This window comes from Pleurodeles waltl, chromosome 6 (genome assembly GCF_031143425.1).
Source record: "Pleurodeles waltl isolate 20211129_DDA chromosome 6, aPleWal1.hap1.20221129, whole genome shotgun sequence".
Classification (NCBI taxonomy): Eukaryota; Metazoa; Chordata; class Amphibia; order Caudata; family Salamandridae; genus Pleurodeles; species Pleurodeles waltl.
Window position 1 is genome coordinate 278,430,061 of NC_090445.1, and position 20,700 is coordinate 278,450,760.

General features: G+C 46.3%; 1 protein-coding gene across 1 annotated transcript in view; it reads left to right on the top strand.

Annotated features, from left to right (window-relative positions):
* Positions 1 to 20,700, top strand: part of SMARCD2 (SWI/SNF related BAF chromatin remodeling complex subunit D2) — a 631,810-nt gene that overhangs the window by 210,506 nt on the left and 400,604 nt on the right. Inside the window, exon 4 of the mRNA XM_069238057.1 lies at positions 2,505 to 2,627. Coding sequence (XP_069094158.1) covers positions 2,505 to 2,627 — 123 coding nt within the window. The remainder of the gene's footprint in view (positions 1 to 2,504; positions 2,628 to 20,700) is intronic.

The window sequence follows — 20,700 nt, forward strand, 5'->3', positions numbered from 1 at the left end:
GTCACAATAAATGCTTGCATATATTAAAAATGCACATGTCCAATTCTCCTTCGTAATGAGTACAAGGGGCCTTCATGCTAACTTCCACTCTAACTCCTTGGACTCTTCCTTCGCCTGTACATCCCTGTGTAACAGCTTAAACACGTCCATGTATTAATGCTTCCATATCCTGTTCTTTGTTTTGTAAGTGACATGAGACTCAAGCGGCATTGCCAACCCGGTGTAGGGGAGCCACTTCCTGTGCCCCCCCTTCCTTGTCTTCACTGTCCATGTCCCCTTCATTTGCTTTTCCCACTGCCTCAGCATCTGTCCCTTTGTCCACTTTTGCTGCCTCTTAAAAGCCAGCAACCGTCTTTGGCCCTGCCTCTTCAAGTACTGTCCCTTCACCTACTCCCACAGATTTGTATTTTACAAGATGTGTGCCACTCTGTGGGGCCTCCCACGTGGACCCACACTCCCCCTTACCTTTCAGACCTTCTTCCGGTTCCTTTGGCCCCTTTTGGCCATTTCCTCAACCATCTTTGAGGCTCTTTTCTTTGGTTCAGTTTGTTGTACTGGACGTCTCTAATATATCAACTGACAAGAGTGATGCACCGCTGCTGCGCCCTCTGCCCTATCATACCACCTTACTCACCTCTGTATCACGCACCACCCTTCTTCCCACTCATCGTTGTCATTATCATAATCAAGCTCCAATGCATCATCTTCCTCCCAGTCACGCATCACCTTTGCATTCTCATCATCCAACTCCCATGCTGTGCCCCCCTTCCATCTCCGGACTACTCTTCCTCTTCATTTGCCCTACGCATTCCTAAGAGCTGTCCCTACAAAGCCTCTCCCACCGGTCCTCTGTTTCCACCACCAGCCTACGCTGCTCCTTTATTCTGGCCTCAATGTCCACCGTGGACCAATCCGTGCCCATGGCAATTGTTTTCTTTGACACCAGTGTGCCCAAATCTGTCACCTGTGTGTGGACTCCCTGGGCATCCAGGATTCCCTCAGCCCCAGTCAACACTCTTTTGGGCCTCTGCCCCCTTTACTGTATGCCAGGTTCCCCCTGTGGGCCTACCACGTTTGGCCTTTCTTTTGCCACTGGGAGCCTGGCCAACTGCCCTCCCATTTCCCCTGACTGACCCAGCTGACAGGTCATGGGGCTGGGCAGCTTCATCTGACAAACCTTGTCCGTGCCCCTCATCCCCTCCACCTACAGCCTCACAAGTCTGCTCTCCTTCATGCTTCTCCCCTGCCTCAGCCTCCACAGGGCCACCCTTGTTCGCCTTCCGAAACCGCTCGCTGCCCTGCCACTTCCCCTGGGTAATTTTTTAGGCTGGCGGTGTGGACGCGCTGCGTTCCCACCCCCGCTGCCTTCCCGCCCGCTGCCTTCTTCGGAACCATTTGTTTAGCTTGCCGCAGCCCATGAAGGGTGTGTCATCCCCTCCCAGTCCTGGTTGAGGACACCAGGCCTCAAGAAGTCCATCCTACCTGTTTCACCTAAAACGCAGAGCGTGGCCTGCACTGCCTCCGCTTGCGCGCTGCCATCCATAGCAGGGCCGCGATGCTACGCCCAGCCAAACACCCAAAAAGTTCCTGCAGTGCAAGAACGTTGCCTCAGGAAGAGGTTGACCCCTCCCCATCTCACTATGTATATCCCTTTCCTAAAACCCTCCCCTACCAACCCTCACTCATCCTGTGCTTATGACGCATTCCGCGTCATGAAGAATCCTGTGGAGAGAGTAGGCTGTGCCTGTTGCTCTCCACTGGGCCCTTCATTGTCAGCATCTTCTGGCCCTCAGATGGCAGAATACCTCCCTGGTGTCTGTATAGGCCAGCGTCTAGTCCAGCAGTGGTTTAGCAGTTTGACTCTTTTACCACCACGAAATCCAAGCCAGGCTGTTCTTGCCTGTTGTGTGTTCCCGCTCAAGCAGCAGGCTGCAGCTGGTCAAGGGAAGCTCTCACATTTCTTTTTTCGCAGGCTTTGTTGGATCAATATAACCCAAGTCCACTGGGGTGAGACACAACACGTGTTGAGGAAGTCCCACAGAGAAGAGAGCATTAGGATTATGAAGACTATCTTCAGTCAGCAGGGAGCTCCCTTAGAATTATTCTCATGGCAACCATGACACAGATTGCCAAGACAGAGATTGTCAGTGACAGGTAAGAAGCTTTTCCTTATTTGCTTCAGTTAGCCAAATAAATAGTAGAATTGATACTTGCATAGTCTTAAGTGGCAAACAATGAGTTCTAGTAGTATTGAAATTAATCAACTCAGACTCTGACAGTCAAGGTCAGAAAAGGTATCTCATTCATCTCTTTAGAAGGGGTCTCCAACTTAAGCCCCTCGATAAACACGAGTTTGAGATAGCCAGGAAAAGCAATCAAGGATTCCGTGGGTACACCTGGGTACACCTTTTCTTTCAGCCTGTCAGTTCTGCGTGATAAAATGTGGAATTGAGAAGAGAATCTGTCTTGTAGTTTGTTTGAATTTTGCTCACTTTGTTTTCAAGATACGAGATCTTGTTCCGGAATCTCAAGCCTACATGGACTTACTCGCATTTGAACGCAAGCTAGACCAGACCATTGCCAGGAAGAGAATGGAGATACAGGAAGCAATCAAGAAGCCTCTAACGGTAATTTTTGACTTGTATTTGATATGGTTCTCAAAGTCTCAGTTTCACCATTCTGTCAATATAATGCAATATGTGTGAGTGTGTGTGTGTATATTTTGTGTGTGTATGTGTATGTGTGTGTGTGTGTGTGTGTGTATATATACAAATATATATATATTCACTGTTTTACGGGTCCCGCTGTCAAAACCCGAAGTGTTTGCAGTGGCTTGACTTGGCTGCAGATGGAGCAAACAGCTATGTCATGGGATTGGCACCCCGTGACATAGCAGAAGCTGGCCCTGGGGAGTGGCGGTCCCCAGGGCCATCAGTGGCTCTTCGAGGGGGAGTGTGACCCCTCTTCAACAAGGACATAGCCCCGGAGTTTAAAAAAAAATATTTACGCAGGGGGGTGGTGGTCCACAGGGAAGCGGGGGGGCACAGGCCCCCGTATATTCAGATAATCAGAAAGGAAAGCCCTAGGGAGCTGGCAGTACCCAGGGCAGCGTGGGAGGGGGCACTGCCCCCCCTGCATATTTGGAAAGGAAAGCCCTGGGGAGGTGGCGGCCCCCAGGACAGCGGGGGCCACAGGCCCCCGGATATTCATAAAGGAAAGCCCTAGGGAGGTGCAGTCTCCAGGGCACGCCCTTCCCCCCTGCATATTTGAAAAGGAAATTCCTGGGGAGATGGCGGTCCCCGGGGCAGCAGGCAGGCCGCAGGTCCCCGGGCATAGATAAAAAGGAAAGCCCTGGGGAGATGGCGGTCCCCAGGACAGCAGGAGTGCCACTGGCCCTCCCCTCATATAATAAAAACGAAAGTTCCGCCAAGGTGGCGGTATATATATCCACAAGAAGAGAGCCAAAAGTCGTGTTGCCTGCAGCCTCATAGGAAGAGAAACAGCAGCTAAGGGAGCGAACTTGGCATAAATCCAATACACCAAACTTCTCAGCACAATAAATGCACACTGATGCCAGTGTGTAATTTATTGTAAAATACACCCAGAGGGCATCTTAGAGATGCCCCCTGAAAACATGCCCGACTTCCAGTGTAGGCTGACTAGTTTTTGCCAGCCTGCCACACACCAGACATGTTGCTGGCCACATGGGGAGAGTGCCTTTGTCACTCTGTGGCCAGGAACAAAGCCTGTACTGGGTGGAGGTGCTTCTCACCTCCCCCTACAGGAACTGTAACACCTGGTGATGACCCTCAAAGGCTCACCCCTTTTGTTACAGCGCCCCAGGGCATCCCAGCTAGTGGAGATGCCCGCCCCTCCGGCCACTGCCCCCACTTTTGTCGGCAAGGCTGGAGGAGATAATAAGAAAAAGAACGAGGAGTCATCCACCAGTCAGGACAGCCCCTAAGGTGTCCTGAGCTGAGGTGACCCTTACTTTTAGAAATCCTCCATCTTGTAGAAGGAGAATTCCCCCAATAGGATTAGGGATGTGCCCCCCTCCCCACAGGCAGGAGGCACAAAGAGGGTGTAGCCACCCTCAAGGACAGGAGCCATTGGTTACTGCCCTCCCAGACCTAAACACAACCCTAAATTCAGTATTTAGGGGCCCCCAGAACCTAGGAAACTAGATTCCTGCAACCTTAACAAGAAGAAGGACTGCTGACCTGAAGTCCTGCAGTGGAGACGGAGACGACAACTGCTTTGGCCCCAGCCCTACCGGCCTGTCTCCCAACTTCGAAGAAAACTGCAACAGCAACACATCCAACAGGGACCAGCGACCTCTGAAGCCTCAGAGGACTGCCCTACATCAAAGGACCAAGAAATTCCAGAGAACAGCGGCCCTGTTCAACAATCTGCAACTTTCTTGCAACAAAGAAACAACTTAAAAGACTTCACGTTTCCCGCCAGAAGCGTGAGACTTTCCACTCTGCACCCGACGCCCACGGCTCAACCTGCAGAAAACCAACACTACAGGGAGGACTCACCGGCGACTGCGAGCCCATGAGTAGCCAGAGACGACCCCCCTGAGCCCCCACAGCGACACCTACATAGGGAATCCAGATGCTTCCCCTGACCGCGACTGCCTGTAACAAGGGACCCGACGCCTGGAACCAACACTGCACCCGCAGCCCTCATGACCTGAAGGAACCAAACTCTCCAGTGCAGGAGCGAACCCCAGGCGACCCTCTGCCTAGCCCAGGTGGTGGCTACCCCGAGGAGCCCCCCCTGTGCCTGCCTGCATCGTTGAAGAGACCCCCTGGTCTCTCCATTGCTTTCAATACAAAACCCGACGCCTGTTTACACTCTGCACCCAGCCGCCCCTGTGCCGCTGATGGTGTACTTTCTGTGCCTGCTTGTGTCCCCCCGGTGTCCTACAAAACTCCCTGGTCTGCCTCCGAGGACGCGGGTACTTACCTGCTGGCAGACTGGAACCGGGGCACCCCTGTTTCCATTGAAGCCTATGTGTTTTGGGCACCTCTTTGACCGCTGCACCTGACCGGCCATGAGCTGCTGGTGTTGTAACTTTGGGGTTGCCTTGAACCCCAAACAGTGGGCTACCTTGGACCCAACTTTGAACTGTGTAAGTGTTTTACTTACCTGTGAACTTAACAATTACTTACCTCCCCCAGGAACTGTTGATTTTTGCACTGTGTCCACTTTTAAAATAGCTTATTGCCATTTTTGTCAAAACTGTACATGATATTGTAATTATTCAAAGTTCATAGAATACCTGAGTGAAATACCTTTCATTTGAAGTATTACTTGTAAATCTTGAACCTGTGGTTCTTAAATTAAACTAAGAAAATATATTTTTCTATATAAAAACCTATTGGCCTGGAGTAAGTCTTTGAGTGTGTGTTCCTCATTTATTGCCTGTGTATGTACAACAAATGCTTAACACTGCCCTTTGATAAGCCTAGTGCTCGACCACACTACCACAAAATAGAGCATTAGAATTATCTCTTTTGGCCACTATCTTACCTCTAAGGGGAACCCTTGGACTCTGTGCACACTATTTCTTACTTGAAATAGTATATACAGAGCCAACTTCCTACAACGGGGTACTCCAGTTATTGATCAAGGCTTTGGCCAAAATGCATCTGTCGTGATTTGCAGTAAACAGTTTGACTTTGGAGTACCCTGTTTTGAACAAGGTCTCTCTTTCTGCTGTGTGTATCTCTCTCTTTCTATCGATAAATATACGTATCAGTTCCCTTTTTCCCACGCCATTGACGCTAATGTTTTTTTTCTACTCTCCGTTGTGTTACTGCTGTTTCCAGGGAGATATTTTTATTGCAACAATGTCTCTGCCTAAATCTGGCTTTAAGCCTTGTAGGGAGTGCGGGGGTCATATGTTGATGACTTACGTGCATGAGAACTGTCTTTGGTGTTTGAGTTGGAACCATGACATCAGAGGATGCTCGTCTTGTCAGAGCATGAATCTGAAGGCTGTTAAAGAAAGAAAGGCAAATCTATTTCTGTCAAAGGCAAGAAAGGAGAAGAGAGGCTGTCGAAGATCCAGGCCTCAGGAGGAATCTTCGTCACATAGATCTTCGAGATCGCACAAGAAACGACGCTGTGATGGTTCAAGGCATCACTCCCCTAGAGATGACAGCCCTCGATAGGTATCCCCGGCTTTGAGATCTTTGCGCCGCACGACTTGGGAAGTGAGTCCCACTCTCTCTCTCAACAGAAGTCACCTGAGGTGTCACCAGCTCCCGTCTTTGGTGGAGATATCGGCGTCACCTTCGAGTCCTATGGCTCAATTTTCTCCTGAATACACACAAGGTCAGGAGTTGGAAGATCAGGTGGCAGGTTAAGTTCAAACTCCACAAAGGGAACAAGAATATCTGGCCTTTTCGTCTCCGGGAACGGATCTGTCTGATTCCTTAAATGCTATGTTTAGCATTTTCAATAGAGCAATGGACCCCTCTGTTGCGCCTGCTGGACCCATGGCTCCTTTGGCATTTAATCTTGGAATACCGGTGCCGTACTGAAGAAGACACCACCTCGGTTGGACATGGCGGTGCCGTCGGTACCAATACCGACATCTCGACCTGTGTCAACTCAATCTACTATGACGTGGAGTAAGGATCCTGCACCGTCTCCGACTTCGCCTTTGCCACAGCGGGCTTTATTGACGTCGGTAAATTCTCTATCAACACTGCGCCTGGAATCAAGGCTGAGATCAAGGAGGGAAGCTTTGAGGCTGATAAAGGAACAGCAGCATTTGGAGGAACAGCAGGAGCTGGAGGAAGGAGAGATACTAGCACCTTCCCGCGACTTTCAAGGGCTTGAGACAGCAAGTGGGCTTGATACATCCCCTGAGTGGGAATTGTTATCCCCTGGGGTTATGCTTCCTCTGGAGGTTACTTCGTACCATGGAGTAATTAGAAAGGCAGCAGAACTTTTAGACTTGCCTCTGCCTGCTACAGAGTTAAAATCTAAGATTTTACCTGAGGTTCTCCATTCTTCTACCTTGTGATCAGAACCCCTTCTTCCATTTAATGACGTATTGTTGGAGCCAATATTAGATATATGGAACAAGCCTGATACTACTACTGCAGTTTCCAAATCCATAGCTAGGAGGTGCAGAGTTGCACCAGGTGACCCACAGTTTTTGAGTCATCATCCAACTCCTTAAAGCTTGGTGGTCCTGGATCATTTCCTACAACTCATGCTAATAGATAATCTAAGCATATGGAACAAAGTTGTGAGCAGAAGGCATGCATGGCTCAGAGGATCGGTGTTTTCTTCTGATGTACAGTCCACTCTAATGGATCTTCCATTTGATGGCCTCAAATTGGCCAAAAAAGGTGTGGTACACAAACCTTCTTCAATTCTGATTGTGCCCTCTTCTCCGTCTTCCTCACAGAGCAGACCTCTCGCAGTTGCAGGGGCAGGTTGTACGCCCCCACCTCCAGAGCCTGGATCTACATGTCTGAAGATCGAACATGGCAATCTGAGTACTTTTTCTCTCCCCCATGATGTGGTGGATGTCATTTTGTTAATTTGTTAAATGGTGTGAGGAGAGACACATTGATCCTTTAAAGGCCCTTCTAGCTAATGTTTTGCAATTTGCTCTTTCCTTGGTGTAACAAGGTTGCACAGTTGCTACAGTGAAGGTTATCTATCTGCACTGTTGGCTTTTATCTGTTTACCTGATCAACCCTCTTTATAGTCAGTATATAGTATTAAGGTTTCTTAAGGGTTTAACTAAGTTTCCCTCCACTCCATTTATAATGCCTCAGTGGGATTTAAATCTAGTCTTAACGTATCTGATGGGCTCACCGTTTGAACAATTGCCCATTGAGACTTCTTACGTTTAAGATTGTTTTTCTAATAGCTATCACATCGGCTAGATGTGTTAGCTAGCTTCCAGCTCTAAGTGTAAAACCCCCTTTTGCTACCTTCCTTGCTCATAAAGTGGTTTTGAGGACCAGGATGGCTTTCCTACCTAAGGTAGTGACACCTTTCCATTAAGGACAATCTATTACCCGTCCGTCCTTTTACCTTCCTCCCCATCCTTCGAAGGAGGAGGAAAGGCTGCATTGTCTAGATCCGAAGAGAGCACTTAACTTCTTTGTTGACAGGACGAAAGACTTCAGGATGGATGATCAGCTCTTCGTGGCTACGTGGGCAGGATGAAGGACAAAGCCGTCCACAAAAGAACACTATCAAGGTGGGTCATTCTTTGCATAAAAATATGTTATTCCCTAGAAGAAAAAGATCCTCCTGAGGACATTAGAGTTCATTCGACCATAGCTAAGTCTGTCACTTCTGCTTTGACTAGAGGTGTACCTGTTGTTAACATTTGCAAGGCAGCAACTTGGGCTTCCCTCCACACTTTCCCAAAACAATACTGCTTGGACTCTGAAGTGAGAAAGAACTGTCATTTTGCCCATTCAGTGCTGCAGGATTTCTTGGTATAGCCAGGCAGGCACCCACCTCCGAGTGCGGGACTGCTTTGGGATTCTACTCCAAAGGTGAGGAATCCACAGATAGATGTATCCATCAGAAGAACAAGTTACTTTCCTTTGATAACACTTTTTCTGGTGGATACAATATGTACCTGTGGATTCCTAACAGTCCCACCCACCTCTCCGTTGCCTGTTTATATATCAAGAATATTATAGGTTGAATATATTGTATACATATGTAACTCTGGAAAATTATATATTCAGAATGTATGTACTGTGTTGAGTTTGCATATGTTGTGCTTGTGATGTTGGTGTTTTCACCCGTTGACTCAAGGGCACATTAAAAAAAAGTGGAAAGAAAAGATTCACATTAAATGCTGGTGCATTGGGAGTATTCAGAAGGTGCGGAATCCACAGACCGGTACTGTATGCACCAGAACAAGCTTTACCGAAGGTAAGTAACTTGTTCATAAATGCCAAACCAATCCTTAACTCCCTTAGGGAAGGCTCTGCTGCTCTCGAGTTGCCTCCACAAGTATGTTTATCCGCAATTACTAATGCCCACTATTAACACGTTTCAGCCATCTCTGCAGCCTTGTTCACATACAGAGGCGCCTTTTTTAGGGGCTTTTTCATCACTGCATGCACAGGATCACCATAAACAATAAAAAAAATACTATGACACATCTCTTTTTCTTGTCTCGAACACTCAACATAATGTGTCAAATTCATAATTTAGAATAAAATAAAGTATTGCAACAGATGAAATCAATATGAAAAAATACATTTGGAAAAATCAGTCGAGAGAAAAGACAATTCATCACTTGTCAGTCAAGTTCAATAGTATGATAGTTTAACATACTTGAAGGATAAATCTATATTTCCCATTCACCAATTTCTTCTAATTACATGGCTTGATATTTATGTACTTACTACTATAAACAAGTAATAGCCTTTCAACTCTATAAATTTAAGAAGCAAAATAAATTAATTTAGTTCCCTCTCATTTAGTTTTGTTTCTTTAATAGAACATTAAAATGTCAAGTGTTCTCCACTGTCGTCTTATAGGGCCCCAGTGGGCTTCACCCACTCTATAAACGATGACATGTCTCTTTTCTTACATCAAATTCCCTACATAACATGTTGAATTAATTACTCAAAAAATAAAGAATAAAGACCATCAAAATGAAAAAGATCATCCTGAAGCAGTACAATATATAACTCATCATCAAAGTGCAAAACTGCGATAATGTGACATACTTTACATCATTTTGTTACTTTTTAATAATTATAGATCTAGGTGTCAAGTATTCCCAACGCCCCAGTGAACGTCCCTCAAGAATATCAAGCATAGTCACTATATTTACATTTTTCAGCCTCCTACGAATTGAGAGTCCAACTCGATCATGATCTATTTAACCCCTTTGCTGACAGGCCTTTCCCCCCTCAGGTGGCAGGCCTTTTTTTTGGTTATTTGAGGCAGTTTTCACCTAGGCCCTAATAACCTTTTACCCATACAAGCTACCCCCCCCAAATTTGCATCCTTTTTTTTCCAACATCCTAGGGATTTTAGAGCTACCCAGAGTGTGTGGGTTCCCCTGGAGGAGACCAAGAAATTAGCTAAACTACAATGAAAATTTAGTTTAAAAAAAAAAGGAAAATAGGGCTGCAGAAGAAAGCTTTTGGTTTTTGTTCCCTGAAAATTGCATCAACAAATTGTTTGCAGTGCTAAAATCACCATTGCATCTTCCAAGCTTTCAGGAACAGGTTGACTTGAATCAGAAAACCACATTTCTTCAACACAGTTTTGGCATTTTTCTGTGACATAGCCCATTTTTATTATTTTTTCTGCTTTCAGCCTACTTCCAGTTAGTGCCAGAAATGGGTGTGAAACCCATGTTGGATCCCGGGCAGCTAAACATTTCTAAAAAGTAGACAAAATTCGGAATTCAGCAAAGGGGTCTTTTGTGTAGATCCTTCAAGGTTTTCCTACAGAAAGTAACAGCTATGACAGATTTTTTAAAGCAATACACGTTACGTCTGCTGGACTCTTCTGGTGGGGGGATATACAGGGCTTGTAGGTTCATCAAGAACCCTAGGTACCCAGATCCAGTGAATGAGCTGCACCTTGCAATGGGTTTTCCTTGTATACTGGGTATACAGCAGTTAATTTGGTGAAATATAAAGCGTGAATAATAGGTATCAAGGAAACCTTTGTATTTCCAAAAATGGCACAAGATAAAGTGTTGAGAAGTAGTGGTTATTTGCACATCTCTGAATTCTGGGGTCCCCATTCTAACATGTCAATTACAGGATATGTATCAAATAGATGTCATTTTTGCACACTGTCTTACATTTGGAAGAAAAATGTAGAGAAAGACAATAGACAATAAAACGTGTTCTTCTATTCTGTGTTCCCCCAAATCTCCTGATAAAAATGGTACCTCGCTTGTGCTTAATGCCCGCGACAGGAAAGAGAACATGGACACATCACATTTTTACATTGACAGTTGACGTGTTTTTTCCAAAGTGCCTAGCTGTGGATTTTGGCCTCTAGCTCAGCTGGCACCTAGGAAAACCTAGCAAACCTGTATATTTTTGGAATTTAGACACCTAGGGGACTCCAGGATGGGGTGACTTGTGGGGCTCACACCAGGTTATATTACTCAGAATCCTTTGCAAACCTCAAAATGTGGCAAAAAACACTTTTTCCTCACATTTCGGTGCTGCACAGTTCTGGAATCTGATACGAGCCACAAATTCCCATCCACACAGCATTCCCCCAAGTCTCCCGATAAAAATGGTACCTCACTTGTGTGGGTACGCCTAGTGTTCGTGACAGGAAATGCCCCAAAACACAACAAGGACACATCACATTTTCCCAAAGAAAACTGACCTGTTTGTTGCAAAGTGCCTACCTGTGGATTTCGGCCTCTAGCTCATCCAGCACCTAGGAAAACGTAGCAAACCTGAACATTTCTGAAAACGTGACACCTAGGGAAACCCAGGATGGGGTAACTTGTGGCGCTATCACCAGGTTCTGTTACCCAGAATCCTTAGCAAAACTCAAAAAAAGTACTTTTTCTTCACATTTTGGTACTGCAAAGTTCTGGAATCTGAGGGGAGCCACAAACTTCCTTCCACTCAGCATTCCCCCAATTCTCCCGATAAAAATGGTACCTCACATGTGTGGGTAGGCCTACTGCCCACAACAGGAAATGCTCCAAAATACTACGTGGACACATCAAAATTATCAAATACCAAACTACCTGTTTTTGCGGGGGCGGCACCTGCATTTTTGGTCCTGGGCTCTGCAGCCATCTAGGGAAACCTAGCAAATCCAGACATTTCTGAAAACTAGACACCCTAAGGAGTTCAGAGAGGTGTGACTTGCGTGGATCCACCAGTGTTTTCTTACCCAGAATCCTCAGCAAACCTCAAATTTAGCTTAAAAAAATCAAATTTTTCCCACATTTCTGTGTGGGCTCACCACTCCAGCACAAATTTCTTACCACCCACCATTCCCCTCAGTGTCCCCAAAAAAATGATATCTCACTTGTGTAGGTGGGCCAAGGGCCTCAGAAAGGGAAGAGCCAAAAACATGTTGAAATTGAGGGGGAACCAAAGTGGGTCCAAAACTGCAGTTTAAAAAAAATGTTTTTAGGCTGACAATTGGGGCAGAATTTTTATCTGGAGGTTTGCAGGGCATTGTGGGTAAGAAAATGGTGCGGGTGCATGTGAAACACACCGCCCTAGACTCACCCAGATGTTTAGTTTTCAGATGTGTCTAGGTCTCGTAGATTTTTGTACATGGCAACATCCCAAAGTCCAAAACGTGCAGCCCTCACCATTCCAAATGGGACGATTTTGAGAGTTAGCCAAGCTCTCATGGCCGAAACGTAAAACCAAAACCCCAAATAATCAAATGTCCTCTTGTTTGCTGTTGGGATAAGTTTTTTTAGTGTGAGGGGGGAGAGCTGAAAGACTGTTACCTCGTTCAGCTAATACTGGTTGGTAGCCACCGCCCCACTATTTTTTTTTTATTCTTTAAATTCCGTGGCATCTAGTAGGCTTTCTGCTCCCCCGGGTAGTTGATCGGGGGTAATAGCCCCATCAGCCCACCGGTTGGCAGAACAACTTTGTTCCCATTTATTTGGGGTGGGCCATACCCCCACCCTTTAAAAAAAACTTCCCTGATGTCTGGTGGGATGGGCCTTACAAATATAGGCCTATCTGCCTGCAAGAGGGGGCAGAAATGGCTAACAGTAATGTGCCCCCATGGGGAGCAACCCTTGCCCAAGGGGCTGCCCCCCCAAACAAAACAAACACACCAATCCCTGGTGCCTAAGTGGTTTTTGCCCCCCCCCCCAATGGGGGCAGATCGCCTAATAGAAATTGGCCGATCTGCCCCTGGGGGGGTGCAGAAATGGCCTAAAATAAATTTGCCCCCCAGAGAGCGACCCGTGTCTAAGGGGTCCTATCCATCTGTAAATAAAAATAATAATAATTACATCCCTGGTGCCTAGTGGATTCTGCCCCCCACTGAGGGCATATCCGCCTAATTAGAATAGACCCATCTGCCCCCAAGGAGAGCAGAATGGCCTAAAATATATGTGCCCCCCAGGGGAGCGAGCCTTGCCTAGGGTGTCGCTCCCCATCTGTAAAAAAAAAAAAAAAAAAAAAAATCCCTGGTGCCTAGTGGATTCTGCCCCCATCGGTCTAATTAAAATATACCGACCTGCTCCCAAGAATGGCAGAATTAGCCTAAAATATATTTGCCCCCCAGGGGAGCGAGCCTTGTCTAAGGGGTCGCGCACCATCTGCAAAAACTTTTAAAAAAATCCCTGGTGCCCCGGCCTAATTTAAATAGACTGATCTGCCCCCAAGGAGGACAGAAATGGCCTAAAATATATTTCCCCCCCAGGGGAGCAACCCTTGCCTAAAGGGTTGCTCCCCTGGCTTGAAATTGGTGCAAAAAGAAAATCCTGGTGTCTAGAGGTTTCTGTACAAATAGGCCAATCTGCCCCCAAAGGGGGCAGAAATGGCCTAAAATAAATGTGCCCCCCCCGGGGAGCGACCCTTCCCTAAGGGGTCTCGACCCTTGTGTGAAACGGACGTTAAAGAAAATCCCTGTTGTCTAGTGGTTTCTGCCCCTTCACCCTCCCCCCCCCCCGCGCGGGAAGATCGGGCTTTTTAAAAAAAGGCTGGTCTGACCCCACCCCCGGGGAGGGGGGAGGGGTGGTCGGAAAAGGCCTAATATAAAAATGCCCCCCTGGGGAGCGACCCTTGCTTGTAAACACACAACAACAAACACAAAGAAACACAAAGTCCCTGGTGTCTAGTGGGCATTTGAAAGGCCTTTCCTTTCCTTTGATGCCTCTCTGCCGTCCCCCACCCCCAGATCGAAAGAGAAATGCAAAGCCTGAACTGGTTTTTATATATACATATATAAATAAATACACAGTGTATTTACATCTTAGAGTTACTTGCCACATGAGACCCCGATTAGAAAATGAACCAAGACTGTACATTCAGGCTACTAGATGCTTTTTTAACGTGCAGAATACTACATCCCATATTACAGTACAGGATTACAGTACAATGTAAATGTAAACTCATCACCTCTGATTTAGAGGAGAAGATATACAAAATGGTAGAGCATGCAGCGCCGAAACCAAATCTTCCTAAAATGTGGCATGCTATGCTTTCGTCCCCTGCACTGGCTCATAGCTTTCAATCATACTCAAAAGGTGTGTGGATGTGATGTGCGGCATAGGGATTTTCATGGAAAGTCCCCTTCCAGTACAAAATCCTATGCCTATACAATTTATAGAACACTCCCTCATAGGATGTGTGCTGTACAGTGCAACATCCATACAATGAATTAACTGTTAGTAGAAATAAGAAGATTTTTCTGATGTTGTGCCTGTCTCAAAGAGTTTTGTTTTATGCAAAACCCTGCCTAACATTTTAGTAGAATGCTTTATTTTAAAAAAGCGTGGTTGGTTATGCTTGAACACCCAAGTATCATCCATTGGACACCCCCTTGATGAAAATTAGCTGAAAGCAGAGCACAAGTTCAAGTTCACATTTATTTTGTTTAGATAGTCTTTAAAACAATAAATACATATATAAATATACAGAATTATAAAATCATACTCCCCCCCCCTCCCCAAGTGCAAAAGTGCAAGTGCATCAGCCCGATTATATTTTTTTTAAATTGGTTTTAAAAACACACAACAAACCCATAAATATGCAAGCAAGTAATAAAAGATGAACATTAAAATTTTGAAATCCCAGGGCACATGTACAATTATTCACAGCATTCAAAAGTACATTGAATTTCTCTGGTCTTAAATAGAGCACATTCAATGCAACCGGGAATTTCAGAAGTAATAGGTTTAACTGGGCATTAGGCAAAGCAGCTATTTATGGGAATAGCCTCTGGTTATGCCAAGATTCCAGCATATAATTTGCTGAGGATTTATTCATTAGATACCCTAGTTCAGGCAGCCTTGACTCTTTTTTGGAAGCTCTTTTCAAGTCACCTTTTGTAAAGAGAGAGGCCTCTGCCAATTCAAACTTTTCCAATTTTAAATCTACTCCTGGCCTGCACCGCCCATCGTAAGTCACTGTTTACAGTTTCCTTTGCACACAGGCATGATACCTTTTTGCCTCTGAGGTCCGCATTCTATCCCCAAACCTCAGGGTTGATTCATAGGCCAGGAAATTCCAAGCCTGCAAATCCCCTTCCAATCTTATTGCAGGGGCCATCAAACAATTGGGCCGACCAAACAGTTTTGTCAAACATTTGCCCTTCCCCTTCTCCCACCTTGTCTCAGAGCTTAAGACCACTAATGCAGCCCCACACAGGCCTTGAGCGGGTACCACTGCATTATAGGCAGTTACAAGCGGAGACCAAGAGGGACCACCAAATAAGTTCTTAAAGCACACCAGCCCCCCTGTAGTCGAGACTGACTGTATCTCCACAATTTCTTTATGTAGGGCCCAATTCAATTTCTTGGTAAACATAATTCCTAGATATTTATAAGATGTAACCATCTTGGGCTCCTCTCCCTCTAGCACCTAAGGTGAAGTTATTTGCAGATGATATGATTTGGTACCTCCATGCGGATTCACACAACATCGATAGAGCTTTTTCAAAGATCAACCTTTTTCAGACTTGGGGGGGTATAAAATCAATTGGTCTAAATCAGAGGCTTTCTTGTATAATGTAGAAACATCAGTCCTGCCAAAAGATATCCGGTAGTATCTTCGTCTTACAGTCCTATTAGATATTTAGGTATATATGTGTCCAGGGACTTGGCAGATTTGTTCCAGTTGAATTACGCAATGGTTTTTAAAAAGATTAAAGGATTACTCTTGCAATGGCAGGAATCTACCATGACGATTATAGGAAGGACTGCACTGATCAAAATGATGATTCTTCCATGGTTAGTTTTTGTTTTCTCTAGTGTAGTTCTGAGAGTTCCTTAAAAGTTCTTAAAGCACACCAGTCCCCCTGTAGTCGAGACTGACTGTATCTCCACAATTTCTTTATGTAGGGGCCAATTCAGTTTCTTGGTAAACATAATTCCTAGATATTTATAAGATGTAACCATCTTGGGCTCCTCTCCCTCTAGCACCTAAGGTGAAGTTATTCGCAGATGATATGATTTGGTACCTCCATGCGGATTCACACAACATCGATAGAGCTTTTTCAAAGATCAACCTGTTTCAGACTTGGGGGGGGGGTATGAAATCAATTGGTCTAAATCAGAGGCTCTCTTGTATAATGTAGAAACATCAGTCCTGCCAAAAGATATCCGGGTAGTATCTTAGTCTTACAGCCCTATTAGATATTTAGGTATATATGCATCCAGGGACTTGGCAGATTTGTTCCAGTTGAATTACACACGGGTTTTTAAAAAGATTCAAGGATTACTCTTGCAATGGCAGGAATCTACCATGACGATTATAGGAAGGACTGCACTGATCAAAATGATGATTCTTCCATGGTTAGTTTTTGTTTTCTCTAGTGTAGTACTGAGAGTTCCTTAAAAGTTTTTTCACAAGTTGGATCTACTAATCTGACAGTTCATATGGAACCACAAGAAACCTCAGTTACAGTTAGAAAAACTAACTTTTACAGTGGAAGATGGGGGTCTGGCACTCCCCAATTTTCAAATTTATTACGAGGCTACTATACTTGATTAGGCTTCAAGGGCTGCGCAAATCTTAATTTTTAACTTAATCAGATGCTGGCAGAAACACACATGCAGCTTTCTCGATTTCTTAAAATTCCCTGCTTACCAAAATGGGTAAGATATAAATTGGCGGTAATGTTGCAGTTTAGTATTCTACAAATACTGGCAAAGTACCAAATTCATAAGACCCACCCGATAATCCGAGTTAGGGATGTATGAATGATAGGCTTCAAACTTAATCTACGAGATTTCAGGCATGGGAGGAAGTAGGGATCAGGACCCTAGCGGATTTTTATACAGGGGACCATATCAAAACATGGGCACAATGTGTAATGGGACAAAGGGACATCCCAGAAAATTTTAAATTTTCTTACTGTCAAATCCAACACTTCTTACAAACAACGGAAAAAGTAATAGATAGCCCTAATGAAGCTATTGGTTAGGCTTTCTATAAAAATCAAGTAGGCATTGGCAGATGGTATGAGACACTTCAGGGTGGGCACTCAAACAAGGCAATCTCCCAACATTTGGTTAGACTAGAAAGTATTACCTGGTTTAAAATAGGAATGCAGCAATGGCGAAAATACGACAAGGTGTCTCAAAAAGCACTTAGTGGTTTTTTTTTTAAAAAATCGATCTGTATTCCAAATGGTTGCTTTATTACACCCCCTCCAGAATCAAGGAAATGCACCCGGAGGCATCAGGTCGGTGTCCACGTTGCCAAAAGACCCAGGGGGATTGGCTCCATATGTGCTTTGCATGCATCCACCTGGTAGGATATTGGGAGGCGATTTTTCAAAAGATCAGTACCATGATATCGTACGAGCTAGCCCCTAGCCCATTAGTGGCATTATGGGGTATTACACAAAGCACAAATTTGCCCAACTCTTCTAGACATATAATATTTGTGGGCACTTTGATTGCCAAATCACTGATTCTCCAGGCGTGTACCTCACCAGTGCCCCCCACGTATGCGGCATGGCAGGCAAAAATGGAGGCAACACAGGCAAAAGAAATATTGTATCCCCAACGGATTGGAGCATTTTGAAGATACCAGGGCATATGGGGGAAGATGAATAATTCAGAGAAGGAGTAGGTTTGTGGGCGGAAGCTGGGATCAAGTTACAAGATTTTTCTCATGGACATAGTGGTTTAGATACTTCTGAGACAAGGGTATTGGAACGTATGAAAGTTCCTAAAATCGATTTATAGATAATATTACAAGGTCAAGTGTTGCTTTACGTTGTAAGATTTATGTTCGATTGATTTGTGTAACGTGATCCCATCTGCAGCAAAAAAATTTTTTTTTTTAAAGATGTGACCATCTTCCTGCTCCCCAGTGACCAGTTAAACAGTTTAATATTTTTCCAAAACATCATAAATGTTGTTTTTTCTCAGGTTGACCTTCAAGTTATTTGCCTCACAATAGTTATTAAATGTGAGCAATTTATTATGAAGGCCTATCTAAGTCAAGTCAAGAATGTCCAGGTCACCTGCGCAGAGGAGGCATGAAATATGTCTAACCCCCCTTTTTTGGCATGAGGAGTTAGTATTGGCCAAGGTACCTTGGAGGGCTGCAAGAAACAAAAAACAACACAGGTGCCAGAACACATCCCTGCCTCAGCCCATTATCCAGGGGGATCCCTGCCTCAGCCCATTATCTAGGGGGAAAGCGGGGCTTGATTTGCAGCTCAGAAAACAATTATGCTGGAAAGTAAAGACCCTTTCTGATGGATACAACTACCTGTGGATTCCTCACCTAATGAATACTCCCATGGCGCCAGCATTCGACGGAAATCTTCTTACTAGTCTCTGCACGTCGACGAGGACGTCACTCTAGCCCACGCGACGCCGTCTGACGTCATACAGGCAATAAGAGGTCCTCGACGACGTGCCGACGTCAGTTCCCTTTTTTCCGTGCATTCGAAACGGTTATCTTCGAGGGAGCAACTGTTACTTTTGTGGTTACAGTGTATTTTTGCTGCGTAGTCTTTCGCTGTGGTAATAATGTCGCAGAGAAAGTCTGGATTCAAGCCTTGTCGTGAGTGTGGAGGCAAGATGTCAGTGACGGATCCTCATTCCGATTGCCTTTGGTGTTTGAGCTCCGACCACGACGTCTCGACTTGTGATTCATGCCAGCACATGAATCCAAAGGCCCTCAAGGAACGTGAGGCGAAGCTGTTTATGGCGAAATCGAAGGAGAAGCATCACAAGAAGTCTTCTTCACCAAGACATCGGCGTCATCGAGACTCCCGGCGCCGTAGAGAATCTCGGCGTCATTCAAAGGAGACTCGTTCCAGGTCTTCGGATCGGCGCCGAAGGACATGGGAGATCAGTCCCACGGTTACGCCGCATCCTTCGACGCCGTTGCCCTCTCCGGCGTCTCCAACTTCACCTGGACAGGTGTCGGTGATTGAGGTATTGGAGCCTCAGGTGTTTTCTCCGGCGTTGCAGACGTCGAGGCCGGCGTCGGGGTCGCCTCCGAGACAGGCACCCCAGTATCCGGCTTTTCCCACCCCTGGAGCCGATAGTTCCGCATTCTTGAATGCGATGTATGCCATCTTCCAACAGATGGCTCCAGGGGGTGCTCCGGCTGGGCCTTTGGCCTTTTCATTGGGTGATCCTGCGCCTCTTCGGCTGGCACCCTTTATGCCCTTTCTCCCTTTTGGGAACGTGGGCTCGGCGCCAGTGTCGGCGCCGGTGGCCGCTCCGGTGGCTTCAGAGGGATTGGCCCCGGGGATTTCCATCCCGTCGACGTCGGGATTTCGGCCTGTGACTCCGGTGGGTCCATCTGCTTCGACTGCTCTTTCGTCGGCGCCGAAGTTACCTGTGGCGCCGGACGCGGCGTCGGTGGCTTCTGAAGATCGGCGCCGATCTTCGGCGGAGGCATTGTCGACTCCGCGTATTGAACAACGGCTTCATTCGAAGAGACGTGCTCTCCGTGTATTAGAGGAGCAGGAGTACCAACGAGCCCTGGAGGAAGGAGAGCTAGAGGACTCGGGTGATGGGCTGCGTGGTCTGGAGTCGGCCAGTGGGCTGGACACTTCCCCTGAGTGGGATCTTTCGTCCCCGGGAGAATATACTGAGGAGGCTGCTTCCTTTCACGCAGTGGTACGGAAGGCAGCTAGTTTTTTGGACCTGCCTTTGCCGTTGGTGGAGGCTAAACAAAACCTTCTAACAGAGGTGCTACATCCGGCCTCAGCTGCGGCGGAGCCTCTTTTGCCATTTAATGACGCTCTGCTGGATCCGGTTTTAGAGGTGTGGAAGAGGCCGGCATCTTCCCCAGCAGTTCACAGAGCCGTGGCCAGGAGGTATCGGGCGGCTCCGACTGACCCTGGTTTTCTGTCTAGGCACCCTACGCCGGAGAGCTTGGTGGTGCAGGCCTCCTGTTCATCCAAGTCAGCGCCTGGTTCTTTCCCGACGGTGCCTGGGGACAAAGATTCAAAGAAACTAGAGGCGCAGTCCAAGAAGATTTTTTCGTCCTGCAGTCTGGCGTTGAAGGCCACCAACGCAACCTGTATCCTGGGGAGGTATATTCATGCTCTGATGGATGACATTTCCTCATCATTTACAGAGCTTCCCGAGGGTCTTTTGGATGTTGTTTCAAATGCCCAGGCTGCTGCGACCCCTGGATACGACCGACTCGGTAGCCAGAGCAATGGGCACAACTGTGGTGGCAAGGAGGCAGGCCTGGCTCCGTAACTCGGGCTTTTCTGCGGATGTACAGTCCACATTGTTGGATCTCCCGTTTGATGGGGACAAACTGTTTGGAGCCAAGGCTGATTCGGCCTTGGAACGTTTTAAGGAGAGCAGGGCCACGGCTAAGTCGTTAGGGCTCCAAGCTCCTTCTTCCACGGCCTCTTCCAGATTTTTCAGGTGGTTTCGTGGATTTGGGCGTGGCTCTTCCTCCTCTTCCTTTCGGGGAAGATATCAGCAACCTGCCTCTTCCCATCCCTATAGATCTATTAGAGGGAGAGGTAGGGTCCGCACCAGAGGAGCCTCTCAGCAGCACTGTG